The following is a 21179-nucleotide window of genomic DNA, read 5'->3' on the forward strand; positions in this document are numbered from 1 at the left end:
ACTTTAGTTCCGGATGTTGATTTCAAAATAAAATGTGACTAAAAGTAACTAACCTCTGAGTTTTCTCATTTTAAATGCCTTACAGCCACATAGAATTCAGTGACGAGAGCCCATGAATGAAGCGCTTTCAATCCAAATTAAAAAATTTATATATATTCTATGGCCTATGATGGTAAACCTAACACTCTGGTTTATGCCATTATGGCCTTATCTCCTCAAGGTCTTATACATTTATGATTTTTAATGCAGTTGGATATCCAAAGTATCAGAGATGTCAGCACAAACATTGCTTTGAATTGACAAATATTCAATTAACATTACTGTATTTTATAAAAGGGAAAAATTGGGCAAAACAAAAACACCCAAAAATCACCTGAAATTTGAGAAAGAAAAAAAAAGACTATATGTGTAATTATTAATATGATGCATTTAGATGTAAGAGGAGAGATGCTTTGTTTAGGTTGTGTTAAGATACCTTACATAAGCGTTTAAATCCAATAAAACAGAAACAAAAATTGTACCCTTTTATCCTTAAGGCATAGCAGTTGTACATAGCAGCCCAGTACAACTGAAAACTGTAACCACATTATTGGAAATGTTGCCCCACCCACTCAGTTTTGTGATTTTCTAAGGCTTTTTTTTTCTCAATGTCTGTTTAGTTGAAGGATTACACAGTATGTGTGTGCATACATTTAAATCCAGCAGATGGCAGCCTTCCCAAAAGAAACCACAACAATTACAGATGCACTCCACTTTAAAACATCATGAATGCATAATAATCAGCAAAGACATCTTGAGTCAATAACATTTAATAGTTTCATTGTGAAAAAGTTTCTCTCTTCATACCCTAAACCTTTGAGCTGTACAATCAATAATTTAAAAAAAAAAAAAAAAAAATCAACTTGGTGTTTGAGTGACAATCACACACACAAACCCTTGCTTAAGATTACTCAGCAGCTTTAACTAAAAAGAAAAATAGTGTTTCCACATGTTTTCTATCATCACTTTCACAACACTTTTGTCCCCCTTACACGAACACACTCACAACAGGCAACATCAGAGATTATCCCGGAAAGGCTCCTGAATCCACAATGAAATCACACAACACAGTCTCTCATCATCATCTTCAAACATCTCTATCTTTTAAAAATGTCCATGGCAATCCACCATCGAGAATCGACACAGGAAAGAAACAATGTAAGACTGCCGCAAAGGTCAACATTGAGGAAGATGTCTTTTAACACAAATACAAAAACAATCTAAAATATAGAACCACAACATGGTTGAAAACAGTCCTCTCGACATCACGTACACTTAAAGGCTTGATGCACAACATAAAAACATTCCTATGCAATGATGGTTATGTTGTTTAGACGAGCAAAAAAAAAATTATCTCAGAGAGCAAGACCTCTTCTAAAAATCCTGGCAATTAGCTCAGTGAGCTTAGTGATAAGCTTGTCCTTTCTTTACATTCTCACAACACAGGTGGTGATGCAGACATATGCAAACAGAACATAGTATTTAGCTGAATGTGTGTCAGCCTTTCCTTCAGTAACTAAAGCATGATAGTTTAGCACATATGCCCTGTGGGACAAAGGGGCAAAAACAAAAAGACAAAATGGCCTTCTAATCAGGAACACCACTCAGCCGAACCTGCTTTCCACAGGGCATCTTCCTCTACTCAGAAACGAATATTTAGCTCATCTCTATTCTCCGACATGCTGAACTCATTTGGCTTAAGTCAGAATTCTGACTTTCCTTCCAACTTTATTCTGACTTTTTTGTAGACTCTGGGTCTGTGGAAGGGGGAGAGAAGTCTGTCTAAAGCAGGTAGGCTTCATTGGGTGAGTCATGACATCTTCAAGCCTGGAGGCAGAGATAACTCCCTGAGACAAGAGAAAGGAGAAGCTGGAGGGAGTCCTGCTGTGCAATCACACCATACCACACACCAAGGAGCAGCACCCAGGCCAGCCAAACCTTTATGCTGAATGGACTAGACTTGATGTTAAAGGGTAAAACCCTACTAAAAGACTGAGGACCCATGAGTTGTGGGATCCCCAATCCCTTTAGATTACAATGCTATTTGGTGTGAATGGCAGGGTTCCCATTATTTTCAGGGAATGTTTTTCCAATGATTTTGCAAGGACATATTCAGTTACTTGTGTACATGCTAGCTGTTATGCACAGGTCATCTTAGCATGATTCAAAATGGACCAAGTGGCCCCATAGCTCAAAATGACAAACTGACATCTAAAATCACATGCTGTCAACACCTTGTTTGTGCATTGTAAACATGTTTGTGTAAAAAGAAAGAAAGAAAGAAAGAAAAAAGAACACATTAACGTGTGAACATGTTGATGCCATGTTGATCAAAGTGTTGAGTATATTTGACCTTTCTGGCTTTTCATAACACATGTGACAGCTGTATGCGAAAACAAGACAATTGGCTGTGAATGGGCAGGGGGAGCTGAAGAAAACATTTGAGTATGTCATCTCAGATAAATTTTCCATGATCTTGCTAACATTTGCAGGACATGTTTTCAGTTTTGAAATTTTCCAGGTGTTTGGCATGACTGTAAAATTAATCTATAAATTGCCATGTGTGGAAATCCTGACTGGGCTCTATGAGAAAATCTCCCAGTTGGCAAATTCTTTACATTCTAGAGGAACACAGAGACAAAGGTAAAGTGTAGATATTGAAAGAAAACAAACAGATGAATACTGATAAAGAGTAGTGGGACACTAAAAAACAAATCAAGAAGTAAGCAGAGCTTGATGAAATGATGAAAGAGAGGAGAGGAGAGATAGAGAAGGAGCCCACTGACAAAGCCCTCCAGAGATCTATGAAAAGAACATTTATTATTCAGCAGCTATGAATCATGGGACATCATGTGGAGGTGGTGTGCAGATCAGAGGCAGAGAGATACGCTGCATTTGTGTCCTATGGGAAAAACAGCCGAAGCTGCTCAACTATGAAAAGCAACAACTTTGGAAGGCTTTGTGTGTTGGTTTGAAGCCGCCGAGATGACACAATTTAAGTTTTCTAAAGACTTTGCTTGTTGTTGATCAGCTTTTTCACTGTCACAGAGCGAGTGCTATATATTAGTTCACACTTAGTGGTAAAACAAATGTTGTGAAGTCAATCATAAACCAAAAATCCACCAGGAAACTGTTTCCTGCCTTGGCATTTTAAAGGACTGTACAAGTGAAAGCGACATTCTTTGAAAGTTTACTACAATAGTAGTGAATGGGCCAAGTGACTTAGCCTTCAACTGAAACAAAAAGAAGATTTTGTGTCTTATCAGGCTTTAAGTTTGTTTTCCTTGTGAATCAAACACTGATGACAACTAAATAATTTAAGCAGTGCAAACTAAACTCAATATATTACATAGGAATAATCAATGAAGTTCACTTATAAAGGACCATACCAGTGATTTATAATTTTTGGTCCACATTTTACATTGTAACAAACATGCAGGGGTACTTAAGATTTCACAAAACATCATCAAAATTCTTCTATTTTCAAATTTGAATTTTTGGTTGAGACACCTACCTTATGATGGTCTGCTGCTGTGGCTCAAAACACAACAGTGTTGCTTCTTTTAGGAAAACTAAAGCAGATGACAGTTTTTTGTTGAGAGAAACAGTATGCTCAAAGTGAATACAACATAAGGCCAGTTTAGGAAGTAATCTGAATAGAGGACAAAAATGACAGCCTCTTATGATTTGAATGATGAAAGAATGCATTTTCTTTCTTTGTTTCTTTTTTTCTTGCCAAATTTGTTTCTATGTCAGGACAAAGGGACAAACACAGTTAGGTGACCAGAAAACACTGCTCTCAACTGCTGTAGCAGGTAAATCATTCATCAATCATCATCATCATTCCAGTGCTATGAACCTCATTACTAAATGCTGGTCATTATGAATGTGATCTGAGAGGCAGCTGGTGATTGACTCAGAGAGACCAGGACATTGCTTACTATAAATATAAGGAATATCCCACTTTACCTAAATATCTCTGCCTTAGCTTAACACAAGCCTGTCAGGCCACATTACAATAGTTTGTGCTTCTTCTGTTTGTTGTGCACACCCTTATTTTTCTCATCAGACTTTTAACTTTGGCACTCATTAGCACATGCAAGCAATGGATGATGGACTGACTACTGGGGCGCGGGGGGGTGGGTGGTGGGGTGGGGGCATCTTTAAGGGATACTTCACTTCAAAGCATGTTTTGTATCAAGTACAGTCCCTAACAAAGAAAGCTTTACTCTCAAGCCTTCATGGTAAATTTGTTCTCCAAAAACATCATCCAAAGCAAATAAATGGATCCTTAATTTTACGATTTTGCAACAGCAAAATGCTATCAGCTATCAAGCTGTATACTCAGTAAACACAAATTTTCACTTATGTCTTTCTGCAGACCACTTCTGCAAAATACAAGCAAAAATATGTGTTTGAGACACAGAATTTGAATTGAAGCAGAACAGACTTTCCTATTCAAATCCACAGAGCAGGATGGTCAGAAATATAATTTTTACATGCATTGTTACTACTGCAAAGAACTGTGGGCATTGCCTAACTAGTTTTAGCAAGCAGACACAGAATAACATATATTCTCAATCCTCGAGCTAGTGTGACTCATTTTAGGGCCCCGTTGACATGTGTTGTAACGGTAGCAACCAACAACAATCGTCATTTTATTCTGTACTGTCAAATGACCATGGCAAACTGTTCTATGACTGTTGTACTCTAATCAAGGTCTATGATTCAGAAAGTACTGGACATACAACTGGATACCGGGGACTTGGATTATACTACATAATGAACGAAAGCTTTTTAAACTTAACTGTGATAGTTTCGCTGTTGTACAATCTCAAAATTATGGCGCCTATTTTTTTTTTACCACTGAATCTGAGATGGCTGACATTTTTGAATATGAGTTTAAATTGATGGCTTGTGAGTAAATCCTTCTTGGTCGGGAATTGAAGGATTATGGGTCTAAGACTAAAACCTATGGAAAACAATGAAAGTGGTAGAAATGTGATAATCAAACAAGTTTGGCAACAGTGTATGTGTACTGTTGACTGGTTTCATTTGGCACAGAAGGGTTAAACAAAACATAATAGGGAAATGAGGGTAAGTTATGGCAGCAGACAGAGCTGTGTTTTGTGTGTGATCCTATGCAATTTACTTGGGTTAGGGCAGAAGGGAGGGGTGATGGTACGGGTGGGGGTAAATTGCAAGTGCAATCAACACTGAAAAAAGACATCAGATAGATTTGTGCTGTATGTAGCAGGCATGACATGACTCATGACCTATGTAACATGAAGAAGTCTCAAAACGCTTGGCAGTGAGGGAAAGAGGAAGGAAAAGAGAACAAGGAAAGAGGAGAGGGTCACAGTAAAATGAATATTTGCCTGGACCTGAACAGCTCCTCTGGGTGATGTTTAGACATGATGTGCGTGCAAAGTTGTCCTTCTGTCTCTTTCTGCAACTCTCAGGAGCTCTTGGGTCAAAAAGATATTCACTGATGGCTCCCTATCAAGGTCAATAATGTCATAATGCAGTCAAAATATAAAGCTTCAGCTGCAACACCATGTGGGAAGTACCTGTTGTATTGTGACTTTTTAAGATTACAGTTCAGTAAAAGTTTCATGTCAACAGTGTAATACTTAATGACTTCCAAAGCATATTGAATGTTCAAATCAAACATAAATGCTATTGCCAGCTGAAGACAGGTGAACAATCTATATGAGCCCTCAAAACTGGTCACTAGTGTCTTGATCATTAGCTTATTGGTCATCCAAACAGCAGTACAAACTCAAGTGTGGATGGAAAAGGGAAGAAATGATGACGAATTTAGATACAGATAAGAGAAAAAGGAGAGACACATATGAAGAGCTCAAAAGGACCAAAGAACAGATCTTGAGGTGATGGCTACTGACTGACACATAATGTGAGCGGTGCAATGTTGAGTGGTTTTTTGTGTGTGTTGTTTACATGTAGTAATGCTCCAGCAGACTGGAGAACACAAATGTGAATTGGAAGAGTCTCTCTCTCTCTCTCTCTCTCTCTCTCTCTCTCTCTCATGTCAGTGGTCAGGAGTGGTCAGCATCAAGACTGCAAAGGCCAAAGTCTGCAGGCATTTTGTTCTTTATATCTTGGGTGCAGGGATTAAGGATGAGGCATTGCTTCATTGCTCCCACTACCTTTTTATCAATCTCATGTCTGCTTTGAATGCAACTCTCCAGGTAAAGATTTGGAGAAGCACACCCAACCCACATCTTGCTGTACATCCATCTCCCAGTTCCACTACCTATCTGTCCGTCTCTGAGTGTCCACTCTACATCCAACAGGGTCCAGAGACTAAGAGATCTTACAGTTGTTGCGAGTGCAGTTCTGGGGTGGACTCTGCGGTGGACGGATGGATTTGGAGCGCTTTAGGCTGTTGCCTTTGGAGCTGCCAGCTGGGTTGGCCAGAGAATAGGATCGTCCGTGCATCATGACAGCATTCATGCCATTGGCCATGGAGAAGGACTTGAGGTGGGACTTGATGGCAACAGGCAGCGGGAGCTTGTCAATGAGGTGGACTGGTGTGCATGACACAATGGCCCGGCAGCACAGGTCCTGGAGGCTAAAAACTAAAGGAGGAGGGAGGGAAGGAAGAGCAGATGTTGACAGAGAAAACTTCAGTAATAACAGCATGTGCATGCTATTCTGCTTTCTTTGTAGAACAAGTTCCACACAAGTGTCAAAAAATGAAGCACACTTTGTTTCCATAACCATCATCTTTCCAGATGCTGACAACAAACAATACTACATTTTTCAAAATGGACAAATTATTCCTTTAATAGAAATTCTTAAACAGCCAATGTGCTCCACACTGACTCTGATTTGTTCTGCTGCAATGGCTCTCTCAAAAAACATCAAGATGCTCCTCTGGGAAGCTGAAACTTCCACAATATTCATTAAGTTCTTACTACCACATCAGTAATTACACCAACTTTTTAGGCTGCCATCAGGCATTTTAAAGAGACATTTCCCTTGCTTTTTTGTTTTTGACTTATGTCAATGTCAATGTCAGCTTTATTTATATAGCACATTAAAAACAGCCAATGGCCTCCCAAAGTGCTTTACAGTAAAATGAGCAAAAACAATAAAAACAATAAAAGCAATAAAAACAATAAATGTAAGAAAAGCAATAAAAAACAATAAAAACAATAATAATAATAAAAAACGTATGGCTTTGGCTTCCTATTTCTCAAGACATATTAAAAAAAGAATTCCAGTCTAGAATATTTAACATTTACTTTTTTATATAATTCAAGTTGCTTAATAGCTTTAAGTTCTTACTCAAACAACAAAACAAACAAACAAACAAACAAAAAAACCCTTAATTTTTAAGGAAAACAAGATTAATTAAGATTAATACTACTTCTCAAAGCTTAAGTCAACTTCAATAGAGTCCCTCTTTAAAATGGAAGCTTGATTTGTGAAAATGCCTCCTAGAGACAAGCTTAAGACTTGATCTGTGACTGCAAAGTTTGCATTGCTGACATTCAAGTCTCTTAACACACCCAGTGCAGTTCAGACTGAGGGAGCCCAGCTTTGACACACTTCAAAGAGCTGGAGCGAGCTCGAGTCTTTCACAAAATTCATCAGTGAGGGCACATAGGGACATTTCTTCCATCTGCCTTTCTCTTTAATTACGAATGAGGAATTATGAGATGAATGCAGAGGAATTGATAAATGAGTTAGAGTGTTGATGAATGTGATGTTCATCTTAAGATAGCTATGGTACATTAGCACTCATTAATGGATCCCGATTGCCTGAATGTAGAATTTCACGCTTTTTTCCAGTACAGAGGCATGACTGTCCCTCTGGAATAGAGAGTATTGTAGGGCTGTGACATTAAAATTGGAATAAAATTTAAATTTAAAGGTAAACGGACTGCCACCAATTTTTAGGGAAAAGGATGACTGTGAACCTTCACAGAATCCCCTGTCAGGGATTCTGATTCCTAAAATACACCAGAAGTGAGTGAGAGATTGCCCAACTCCAGTCTGGGCTTTTCAGCCACTTATAACTGATTACAATGTGGGACTTATTAGGTACTACAGAGCTGACTATTTGCTCCCTAAATATTATTCCAACTTGCTGCTGTGACAGAAGATAGCAGTAGCTTAGCCTCTCATTAAAAAGGATTATACTCTTCAAGACTAGGTTGGTATATCTGGAAAGTGCTCATATTTATTAGCAAAAATGACCATAACGATCAGGCGCGTAGCCAGGGAGTTGCTTGTGTTGCTATAGGGTCATTCCATGTCATTTCACCAAATTTTCAGGACATCCCATGCACTTGGGTCTCAAAAATCTGAAAAATTCACCAGTTGTTCCTTATGTATCCAGTAGGCACACTGTAAAATTTTAGTTTGCTCGGATGGATATTTTTTGAGATACGGCGAATTTAGTGAGGGGAGTATGTGTCGATTTTGGTGCGATTTTGGCACGTCCTTATTTTTCCTCCATTTTCAGGTGTCAGTATCTCAGGAACTACACCACATAGGAAACTGAAATTTGGTACGATAATACACCTCCACCTACTCTCTTAGAATATACATCATAACTGGTAGGCATGCCAGCACCTCAAAAAATGGAAAAAAAATTACACGGGTTTTGTGGTCAACCATGTTTGGGCCTTTTCGGAGCTTTGAGATACATGGGTGATTCTCTGCTTGTAGCAACATTTCATGTCCGCATGTTTCTCTTACCCTGATTTTTTTTTTAAAATGTGCCAAATATATACAACAAAGTACTTTAATTATGCACTTAAGTGTTTGCCATCATTTAACCATAAATAAAATGCATGTCAAATATTATTTTGTATTTTACACACCTTTTTGGTGACACACAGGCTCAATTTCATCATGTCCGCAGTGCAATGTAATCAACTTCCTCAAGAGGTGTAGGCCATAAAATGATAAAACTATTTTTTTTCTTTAATAATTTGATAAACTAGACTAAACTTTATTTCATTATGCAATTGAATCTGGTAAAACTATATTTTTTAAAAGCCGTTTACAGGAAGTGACATCATTTGGTTTTGGAGGGAGTTCAACTGTGGACAATGAGGTAAGTTTCAACTGTCACTCTCTCCTTACTTTTTTTGATCTTAAATATGTTACACCTGAATGAGGCACCCTAAAAGTTCCACCCTGTTATGGCAAATTATGGGAAATGTTTATTCAGTAGAATTAAAAAAAAAAAAAAAAAAAAAAAACATTAGATTTAGTTATTAAAGGTGTGTTATTCTGTTGAAGGTTAGCTAGCTAAAAGTGGATCAGTTAAAGAGCTACAGCTAGATTAGCTAAAAAAAATTCCACCCTGTCGGGTTCCACCCTGTGAGGGCTATGAACCTCACAGGGTGGAGAGGGGACCTAACAGGGTGGAAATTAGGGTGGAGAGTGATAATTACAATAATATTATTAACTGTGTGTGTGTTTGTGTGTCTGTTATTAATATTAATGTGATTAAGAGAGAATAGAAAACATTATTAAAAAATAAGCTTTGTTGAAAAAATGATTAAATTCCACATATTTGTTAGGAAATGGCACCAGTGCTTAGTGCAGCGGAGATACAGCGTCAGTACAGGGCAAAGCGTGATGCAGACCCAGAAAGGAGAGCCAGGTACCTGCAAAAAGAAAGAGAGAAATGGCAGCACGACAGGGAGACAGGAAAAAAGAAAATTGCAGAATTGCAGATCTTACAGAGCGAGAAAAGCGTGCCCAGAGGAAAAAGTGGAGGGAAAGAAAGAGATGCAAAAAAAAAGGCAAAAGGCCAGGGCAGCGATTCCTTCTCCACCTGATACACCAACAGGCCCTTCACCTTCACTTGCAGAAATTCCAAGGTTTGAGCTCTGAACTGTACAGGATTATTTGTTACAGTAGGTGCCATTATCTCATTCTTAAAACATGGGAATACAATTGCATGTTAATTATGTGCTGTGATTTTTTTTTCTGTTTTAGGCAAAGAAAGTTAGGCCAACGTCAGAAAAAAAGAAATAAACAGAGATTGGAAAGAAAAATTGAAAAACTTACAGCTCTCCTGGCAAAACAAAAAGCAAAAACAGAAAAATACAGAAAGAGGTGGCAACGGAGTCAGCCCAAAACGCATAACCAATCCCCTCGTGCAAAACTTGACAGGATCCTTGATCTGTTCTGTCCCTCTGAGCATACGCAGGAAACTACTGCTGCATGCCTCAGTTGTGGAAGAAATAAGAAAAAAATACCAGAACACACAAAAAGAGAAAGACAAACAGATGCTTGCCAGAGTCACCATGGGCAACATCATTAAAAAGTATAAATTACAGACACTTGCACAGAAGACCTTTGGATTTTCACAGAAGAGAACAAAGTTGCAGGGTGACATCACATCATTTCACTGGAAAGCAAGGAATATTAGGGTAGCTGCAAGGGAGAAGTTGGTAGCCTTCTTCTTAAGAAATGATTTTAGCTGACTCACAACTGGGAAGAAAGAAACAGTCACTAGAAAGAAGCAGAAGAGGCTGTTATTGGACACTTTCAAAAATCTTTACAGAAAGTTTAAATCTGAAAATACAGACCAGGTGTCATTTTCATGTTTCTATAAATCAAGGCCATTTTGGGTCGTGCATCCCACCGAGAGTGACAGAAAGACATGTCTCTGCAAAATCCATGAAAACATAGAGTTCATGGCCAGCACCCTCTTCAAATGTGGGCTTTTGTAAACAAAAAACCTTGAAGAGTTGGCTGATGGGACAGTGTGCAACTCCGACTCAAAAGCTTGCACATATGGAGAGTGTGACACTTGCAGCACCACAGCTGTCCCTACACTCAGACCTGCCTCCAACAACATGATTACATTCTTCCAGTGGGCCACAGAGACCTCCACCTCAGACGAGCAGAAAAAGTCCATTATAACACTCAAAAAAGAACTCACTAAGAGTGAAGATGAAGTTCTTGAGGAATTCCAGGAACGCATGGTGAAGTTCCGAAGCCATCTCTTTAACATTCGCTGGCAATACACGGCCTATAGGAGACTTAAGGAAAATCTCCAGAGCCACGAATGTTTAATTCATGTGGATTTTAGTGAGAATTACATCTGTAAATATGCCAACAAGGTACAGTCTGTGCATTTTGGAGGATCGCATCAACAAGCGACCCTACACACAGGTGTATTATACACAGGAATACAGAGGCCCCCCCCTTCCCTTCTGCTCGATCTCACCATCGCGAAGGCATGACCCTCCAGCAATCTGGGCACATCTAGACCCAGTCTTGGGAATGATTAGAGAAAGATTTCCTCAGGTCAGCCGGCTGCACTTCTTTAGTGATGGGCCTGCCACTCAGTATCGGCAGAAGGGGAACTTTTTCCTTCTGTCATCTGAGCCGTTCAGAAGAGGCTTTGATGTGACCTGGAATTTTTTGGGCCCCAGATGGTGTTGGGGGCACCCTTAAACGCTCAGCCGACAGGCTCATTTGCATGGGAGAGGACATCCCTAATGCAGAGGTGCTCTTCCACAAGCTCAAGCAGCAGGAATCAGTTGTGGAGCTCTTCTTTGTAAGTGAGAACAGTGTGGAAGCTAAAGTGAATGAAATGCTGCAGGTCAGTGCGATTTTTACTCCTGTATTTCAAGTTTTTAACTTTAAACTGTTCATATGCATGTATGACATTTATTATTATTATTATTATTATTATCAACAATACTTACCTGAAATCTTCTAAAAGTAATAAGGTTATCAGTACTCACCTTTAAAATTAGCAATTGAACATAATTGGCAACATTTATATTGCAGTGCTCTTGTTATAGTTAATCTACACCATGAAATACAAAAGGGTTTGTACACAGTTTGTTACACTGTCATTTATGGTGTAGATACACTGTAACAAGGGCACTGCAATATAAAGTGTCACACCCAGAAAAAAACAATGTAGAGTTAGATGTGCACCTACAAATAGTGATAAGGTTATCAATACTCACCTGTGAAAATAAAAAAAGAAAGTAATTCTACACTATTCTATGTGGCTGTGTTTAAAGTATGCCATAACCAAACAATAACCAAACAATATGACAAATACTTACCTGAAATCATATTAAATGATTGCATTTGATGGAATAGTGTTCCAGAGTTATGAGGAATACTCACAGATGACTTTGCCATTTATGTTTTGTTTTGACATAGGTACCCCCATTGACTGCGGTGAGGGGAACAATGAGGATACACCAGGTGATCAGTAGTTGTAAAGGGAAAATCCACTACAGGGACATCACCTGTTTTTGCCAAAGACAGCAAGGACTAATAGACTGTCCATGCTTTGATTTAAAAGAGGCAATCCTGCAACCTGATGAGGAAACTCACAAGAAAGGCGCCACAACAGCATGGTGACCAGAAGTCATCACAGGTGACCATGTTGGTCGATGGTGTGTGGTCGAATATGACCATGACTATTACCCCGGCATCATTACAAAGGTGGAGGATGGGAACATTGAAGTGAACTGTCTCCATACAAAAGGAATCAACAAGTACTACTGGCCAGGCCCAAGGAAGGACATCAGTTGGTATGATGACAACCAGGTACTTTGCCTGACAGAGGAGCCAAATGCCCTCAATTAAAGATATCTGCAGCCCGATCCTGCCACGTAGAAATTAATTGAAGAGCAGATGTAGTATTGATGTCCATCACATAGCCCACCCACCCCCCACCCCCCTTCATGAGATGGTTTGGGTTTGTTAATGTTGTTAATGGCCTTTGTTCATGTTTGATGTTAATGATTTTTCATGTTTAACTTGGTTTTGTGCTAAGGCGTTTCATTGTTTTTATATGAATTACAAATCCAGTAGCTTAAGTTTTAATGAAATACAGCCTAAATAAAACATGATTTCTTATGAATGTGACCTCTATTATTTTTCTATCTATGCAGAGGAATGCTTTGTCTCCTGAAGAGACAAAGCATGTGACATGTGACATCAGGGCCGAAACCACCATTTCAGCATTGGGGGGGGGGCAGACATTTTGGGAATGCCTGAACATTGAATTGCTAATATATTCCAGCAATATTTTGGGGGGGGGACATTTTTGGTGTGCCTGAACATTGGGGGGACTTGTACCTCTCAATGTATATTGGGCTTAATCATCAGATTTTAGAATCGGAAACAAAGATTTTCCACCCTGTTATTGTCTGTTCCACTCTGTTATATTCCATTCCACCCTGTTAGTTAAGATTTTTTTTTTTTAAATAATTTAACAAAAACATTAAGTACTGTGAATCTTTTTGTGCCATGTTGGAAACTGAGGAATATTAAATGCACATATAGGTACAAGTTTTTAAAACTACCAATATTTTTCATGCTGTCTGTCATAATAGGTTAAAAAAAATCGTCTTTTTTATAATACAGACATATACTATTCGTAACTAAATCATCTGTTACAGTTTCAAGAATAAAACATATTATGATAGCAAAAGGGACATATTCTAAAAGAAAAAGAAAGAAAAGTAATTATTGATCAATATTTACATGTTTAACTATTTGTGGTCTATATGTAAATGTCCCTAACAGGGTGGAAAACATTCAGAGACGATGTTTAAGAAAACAACCTGTAATTATTATTTTATCCATCCCTGAGGTTGACCAGTATGCATTTCTTATTGTTAAACATGTTAGTGTTGTAATAAAATATTAAAAACATACAACATAGTTTTTTTTTTTTTTCAAAAGTCATGACACCAAAATGTTGCTGCAAAAAAAGAATCAGCCACATACATGGACTGTTCAAAGCAGTAATGGTTAGTCAGATATATGCATCGATTTCTGGATGGCAGCTTCTCCAAATCCAAAAAAAAACGTTTTCATGTCACATTTTCATTGGCCCATAACTGCATGTGGGAATGTCTTAAAAAATCTGATTTTTGTTTTAATTTAAAGTTCAAAGCTTGCTCTTTCTTGGGATATAAAACATTTTTTCTTTATGCAAGTTCTTCATTTTTTTTTTGTTATCCCAAACATGGGGCTATTTCACCAATCGCGAATATTGAAATTACAATTTTGCATTGCATTTGCATTGTCATTGCATAGACAGCATGAGTACATACATAGGCCTACACACACACACACACACACACACACGGAGTCGTACTTTCTGTCATTGCATAGACCCTTTGCACATTCACAGTTATTTTTTGCAGCATTGAGGGTAGTTATGTTTGAGTCTATTTGTCCTTGCATTAATTAATCTGTACCATCTTTTCTTTCTAGCCTCAAGAAGATGATGATGAGGAGTGAGATGAAGATGGAGATGGAGGCTGGTTGAGACACCTCATCATCACCACCACCACCACCACCACCACCACCACCATCTGATAGGGGAAGCCCCTCTCCCACACCCTCTCAGAGCCCTTTGACCAGACCTGGCCAAAAGAAGAGGAGGAGACCACAAGAGCTTGACTCGGTTGACATGGCAATTCTTCAAAGGCTGGAAGACATACAAAAAATGTAACAGGAGAAGAAAAATGTGTTCACATCCTTTACAGCATACCTGAACACGTTCCTGCTAGAGTTTCCAGAGGACAAGGCGAAGGAGCTTGTCAAGGACATACAGCATCTTATGCTGTCTTACTAAGACAGACTGACATGTTCACTAGGGCAGTTGCCCTTTTTGCCTTTTCTTGGGATCAGTTGGGTGGTTTGCCTTTTCAGGTTTTATCTCAGCACATTGAGTGTTACTGAAGACAATGAGTGTTATGCTGTTATATTAACAGACTCTCAGCTCAGGTGGGCGGTTGCCTTTTTATTATTATTTTATTGTATTAACATGTATTGAATGTACTGAATGTTACACTGAATGTTACCAAAGAGCCCTTAGGTTTGCTCGCTTATGAATTTATATGGCATAGCCTACTTAAGTGAGTTGTTTTGTACTCTTTATACTTTTTGCACTTTAATAAATAACAATTTGACTGATTTGTGATTGATTTGATTTATTGTTATCGATGTCAATTATTAGTTATTATAAAACAGGATTTTTAATCAAGTAAGTTGATTACATAAAAACAGATAATTAATGATGTAGGCCTAATAGTCAGGGTCAATTTTCAAAAAAGGTTAACCCCGAAGGCAAATCATGTTAATTTTTGGCATACGACATTTTTGGGGTTTTGAAGGGTGCTGAATTCAAATCTACTGTATGCCAGGCTCAAAAATGTCCCAAAATGCCTCAAAAATTGAGAAATCCAAAATGGCCGCCGCCGCCAGGTTGAAATCTAACTAATCACTTGACTGTACAAGGTAAATACCTGAATGCAATGTGCTTTTGTAGGTTTTCACATATGGGGAATTCAATGCCATTCTCAGATTTAAGATCAAGAACGCAGAAAATGCTTGAAATCAGTGTACATGGTTAAAATTGTTGTCTCGTATAATGAATAATTCATGAACAAAAGAGGACATTAAAACAGGTTGATGGTATTCTGAAGAATTTACTTGAAATATGTTTAGGAACAAGGTTGATTACAAAAGTTGTGATTGTTGTGAGTTGTGCAACTTTCCAAGGGCAAACAAAATACTATCAAAGTGGACAGGAGCATTCTACAAAGGCTCATAACAGCTTATAGAGCAGGGCGCAAGATCAACCTGGAAAACATCCTCCAGCATGAACTCATCCCCATTCCACTGTCTTTGGCTACAACTAATGGCTGTCTCCATTCCACCAACAAATCTATGATGGTCAACATTCATACAACACAAGTCCAAACCCCTGCAGATATCACCCTGGCTAAACCCAGCTGCCTGCTCATTGATGGCCAAGCACTTGTGACGGCTCTTGGAAAACCACCAGACCTAACAACTTTTGGTGAATATGCCCGCATGTTTTCCAACACAGTGTGCAAGATGGGAGTGAAGTTTCAGAGAGTTGATGTAGTCTTTGACAGGTACCAAAAACAATCAATAAACAAAGCGGATCTTACTCTTTTCCTCTCAAACCATCTCATCAAACACAGCTCAAAAGGAGAACCTGTAATTGTAGTGTCTGGGGGGTTTGCAGAGGCAACCATTGTAATGTCATCAGATCCCACTATCATAATCTCCTCTCTACAGGCTGACTATGAGGAAGCTGACACACATACGATTTTACACTGCATACATGCTCACATGGAAACAATTGTTGTGTCAGCACGAGATACAGATGTATTCCTTCTGCTTCTGGCGCACTATGAGAAAATGTAATGTGAATATCTCTATATGAAGGCTGGCACCTCAAAGGCTCCAAAGTATTTGCCAGTGCATGAGATTCATAAGTTGCTTTCTGCTGATCAGTTACAAACTTTACTTGCTTTCCATGCTGTCACTGGTTGTGATAGTGTGTAAAATTCCACATCATGCATGCTCATCATCAAGCCACTGTCTGAATTTGGATGACCAGTTAGTGTCGCAACTACTATCTCTGCCACCCATTCCTAAAGCTTGCAAGGGGATCATCTCCTGTGGTTGCCTCAAGTGGTGTCACAGCCAACGCTGCAGTTGTAGGAAAAGTGGCATGCAATGTATGGAATCATGCAGCTGCAGAAAACTTGGCAACTCCTGCCAGAACACTGGAGAGGAGGAGGAGGAGGAGTATTGGGAATAAATATAGCCTATGTGTGCATATCTAGCCTACCTCTCCACACCATGGATGTATAAAATATACATTAGCAAATAAATAGTTAAAATTCAGATAAATAAGTAAATAATTAGTTAAAATTTTGTAATCAACTTTGTTCCTCAACATATTTCAAGTAAATTCTTCAGAATACCATCAGCCTGTTTTATGGTCCTCTTTTGTTCATGAATTATTCATTATATGAGACAACAATTTTAACCATGTACATTGATTTCAAACATTTTCTTAGGTCTTGATCTTAAATCTGAGAATGGCACTGAATTCCCCAGATGGGAAAACCTCAGGTATCAGATATTTACCTTGTACAGTCAAAACGATAAGTGATTAATTAGATTTCGACCTGGTGGCAGTGGCCATTTTAGATTTCTCCATTTTGAGGCATTATGGGACATTTTTGAACCTGGCATACAGAAGATTTGAATTCAGCACCTTTCAAAGCCCCCAAAACCGCTGTATGCCAAAAATTAACATGATTTATCTTCGGGACTTTAAATAAGCACATTTTCCAAAATCCTGCCTAGTCTATAAGGTCCCACATTGATTGTGTTGGTCTTGCCAGTGGAGCATTCCCTGGTCCGACTGGAAAAATTCTTTGAAGATTTCTCGAGCAGCCAGTGCATCTTGGGTCGCTCTCGCAGCTGTATAGCCACGAGTACTCAGGAAGCTGGTGTCGCCCTGGACCAGCTCTCTCCACTCTCCAGGTGTACTATCTCTGTCACATATGGCGGGGGGATGTAGCGGTTGGTAAACCTCCGTCATTGACAGCAAGAAAATTGTGGAGGACAACACAAGCTTTTGTCATGTCCTCTTCCGTCTCAATGCAGCACTCCATGGCACGCCCCAGGATCCTCCACCTGGCAGCTTCATTTTCAATGACCTGCCTGGTCCTGGAGTGCCGGAGATTGTAGACCTTCTGGTCCTTGGACAGAGTTGGACCTATTAAGACAGTATTAATACAAAACATGAAGTGAGCGCATTGTTAGAAACAGATAGATTTACACAAATGCATTAATTCTTTATTAAGAAAACAAATATGTATGACAAAAGTAAGTGAATATTAAAGATAAATAACTGTCAAATATGATTCTCCTGTCATGACACACTGTAAACCATTACAGCAATGTGTATGAAAGGCTTCCTGGAACGGTTCTTATTACAGCAAAGCCGAAGCAGCCTCCAGTGCTGCTATCTGACCAGTAGCCTAGTCCGTGTAGTGGCTGTGTTGTATTATCCATATAAGGGTACTGAACAGCTTTTGCATAGGTTTTTTATTTGGATAGGCCTAACCGTTGTAGTTAGGCTTATTATTATATATTAGGCCTATTATTAGATAAACATTGTTATTATGCCTATAGACATTAAAGATGTTTGCTTACCTGGATATGGGCGCATCAGGTTCACCTTCTGAGGGAAGGCCTCATCGGCAACAAACACTGGTGTGAGGTGGAAGGAGGAGCTGTCCTCTGATCAGCTGTGTGCCGAAGCCTGTACGGGCGAAAACCCCACTGTCGCGCCTGTACGCTCCGTTGTCAACAACAAAAAAAAAACAACCCTGTAACGCACGTCACAGGCAGCCGTCAGCATGAAGCTAAAAAAGCCCTTATAATTAAAAAAAAAAAAAAAAAAAAAAACAGCTTCCGCTGTTGGCTGGGGCTTGCACCCGTACATGATTGCCGTCGATTGCCCCGATGCAATTTGGGAATTGCCAGTGCCTCCAGAAATCCTGGCATATCATCTACCAGTCTTCTCCTTGGGGGTACTTGAGGAATTCTCCTCTCAACTCTTCCCAGAGAGCGTGACACACCTCCTTGATAATACAGCTGACTGTAGAAATCCCCAGCTTGTAACTGGCTGCCATGGCTTGTTGGCTCATCCCAGCAGCCAGAAAACGAAGGGTGACGGCCAGGTGCTCTGATTCCCCAATTGGCGCATTGTGGGACGCGGCATGTCTGATGCGGGGTGCAATCTGGTGTAGCAACTTGTCAAAAGTTGGAGCGGACATCCTGAAGTACTGGAAATTCCGCTCGTCATCCATCTCCTGCACTGGTAGCACTGAACACCGGAACTCCCCATTGAAAGGGCAGCTGAGGTTTAGTGGCCTCGTGTTCCACTGACGTGTTGTTTTTTTTTTTTTGTTTTCTTATGTTTGCGGAGCAAATGCAATAAAAGGACTTCTTCCACAGTTGTCATGTTTTATTAATGCTGGTTTATTGGTGCTCGGCACTGCCACCTAGCGGAAGTGGTGTGTTAACGCACACCCCAACACAAAAGATGTACAGAGGTATGAAGGGTTTACACGTATAGGACGGACGGACAGACGGACAAAAAAAGGGTGAATGAATGGGCCTTAAGAGGTGAAGGAGAGGTGACTATGCAGGGAATATATATACACTACTCACAAAAAGTTAGGGATATTTGGGTTTTGGGTGAAATTTATGGAAAATGTAAAAAGTTCACGCTACAGTGATATTATATCATGAAAGTAGGGCATTTAAGTAGAAGCATACACTGGTGATTTCCTCATCTCAAACAATTTATTGAAACAAAAGCCAACAACAGTGGTGGGTATACCACAACAAAAAATGTCAATGTCTCAATAACTTGTCATGTGCCCTTGAGCATCAATTACAGCTTGACAACGACGTCTCATGCTGTTCACAAGTTGACTTATTGTCTGCTGAGGCATGGCATCCCACTCTTCTTGAAGGGCGGCCCTCAGGTCACTGAGGTTCCGGGGTACAGAGCTCCGAGCCTCTACACAGCGACTCAGCTGATCCCATAGGTTTTCTATGGGATTCAGGTCTGAAGCAAGTGCAGGCCACTCCATTTGAGGTACCCCAGTCTCCAGCAGCCGTTCCCTAATGATGCGACCTCGATGAGCTGGAGCATAGCCGTCCATGAAGATGAAATTAGGCCTGTGTTGGTCATGCAGGGGCACAATGACTGGATTAATGATGTTATTCAGGTAGTATGGGCTTGTCACTGTACCATTCACAAAGTGTAGGGCAGTTCTGTACTGACTAGACACACCTGCCCACACAGTAACACCACCACCACCAAAGGCTCATCTGGTGACAACAGTGGCTGATGCATAGCGCTCTCCTTGACGTCTCCAACATCGTTGGCGGCCATCATTTCTGCTCAACATGAATCGGCTTTCATCAGAGAACAGCACTGAGGCCCACTGGTCCCTCGTCCAGCGTAAATGCTCCCTGGCCCATGCAAGACGATGACACCTGTGCCTGGTGGTGTGGTCAGGTACCCTTGCAGGTCGTCTAGCACTCAGACCATGCTGATGTAAACGGTTTCGAATGGTCTGACATGACACTTGGGTGCCTCTCACCTCCCTTAAACGTGCCTGGAGTTGAATGGCATTCATCATCCGGTTCCGCAGGGCACTATTCACAATGAAGCGGTCATCAGTGTGGGATGTGGCCAAAGGACGTCCACTTCTATGCCTTTCTGTGACTCTTCCAGTCTCTCTGTATCTCTGTTGCAACCTGCTGATGACACTCTGTGACACTCTAAGCTCAGTGGCCACTTCCGTCTGAGAACATCCTGTTTGAAGCCTCGCAATGGCGAGGTGCTGCTGATCAATTGTTAGGTGTCGTCTTGGTCTCATGATGTCAAAATGTGAACAGCATGATGAGGAGGACTGTTTAAATACCAATTCTAATTGAACCAGGAAATTTATTGGTCGATTCATGGATCAAACACCTGATGTGAATTTTGCCGTTAAACTCCTTGTTAGAGAACAGCAACTTGTGCAAAAAGTACTGAAACACTGAACAGTTGGACATGTGCATTCAAAAGTTTACAAAGGGTCATATTAAGTTCACCTGTAAAGGTTAGAATGCATTTTAGGTTCATCCTGAAATTTAACCTGAAACCCAAATATCCCTAACTTTTTGTGAGTAGTGTATATGTGTGTGTGTGCACACACACATACACTACTCACACACACACACACACACACACACACATATATATACACTATATTACCAAAAGTATTCGCTCACCTGCCTTTACTCATACTATGAACTGAAGTGCCATCCCATTCCTAACCCATAGAGTTCAACATGATGTCGGTCCACCTTTTGCAGCTATTACAGCTTCAACTCTTCTGGGAAGACTGTCCACAAGGTTGAGGAGAGTGTTTATAGGAATTTTTGACCATTCTTCCAAAAGCGCATTGGTGAGGTCACACACTGATGTTGGTCGAGAAGGCCTGGCTCTCAGTCTCTGCTCTAATTCATCCCAAAGGTGTTCTATCGGGTTCAGGTCAGGACTCTGTGCAGGCCAGTCAAGTTCATCCACACCAGACTCTGTCACCCATGTCTTTATGGACCTTGCTTTGTGCACTGGTGCACAGTCATGTTGGAAGAGGAAGGGGCCCGCTCCAAACTGTTCCCACAAGGTTGGGAACATGGAATTGTCCAAAATGTTTTGCTATCCTGAAGCATTCAAAGTTCCTTTCACTGGA

General features: G+C 40.0%; 1 protein-coding gene across 3 annotated transcripts in view; it reads right to left on the reverse strand.

Moving 5' to 3' along the window:
* Positions 1-793: 793 nt before the first annotated feature.
* LOC115363051 (ras-related protein Rab-40C) overlaps positions 794-21179 on the reverse strand; it is a 60975-nt gene continuing 40589 nt past the window's right edge. For all 3 annotated transcript variants that reach the window (XM_030057124.1, XM_030057125.1, XM_030057123.1), the window contains one exon: positions 794-6641. In XM_030057124.1, the coding sequence (XP_029912984.1) occupies positions 6367-6641 (275 nt within the window). In that variant the 3' untranslated portion in view covers positions 794-6366. The remainder of the gene's footprint in view (positions 6642-21179) is intronic.

The sequence above is a fragment of the Myripristis murdjan genome, chromosome 8 (genome assembly GCF_902150065.1).
Source record: "Myripristis murdjan chromosome 8, fMyrMur1.1, whole genome shotgun sequence".
Classification (NCBI taxonomy): Eukaryota; Metazoa; Chordata; class Actinopteri; order Holocentriformes; family Holocentridae; genus Myripristis; species Myripristis murdjan.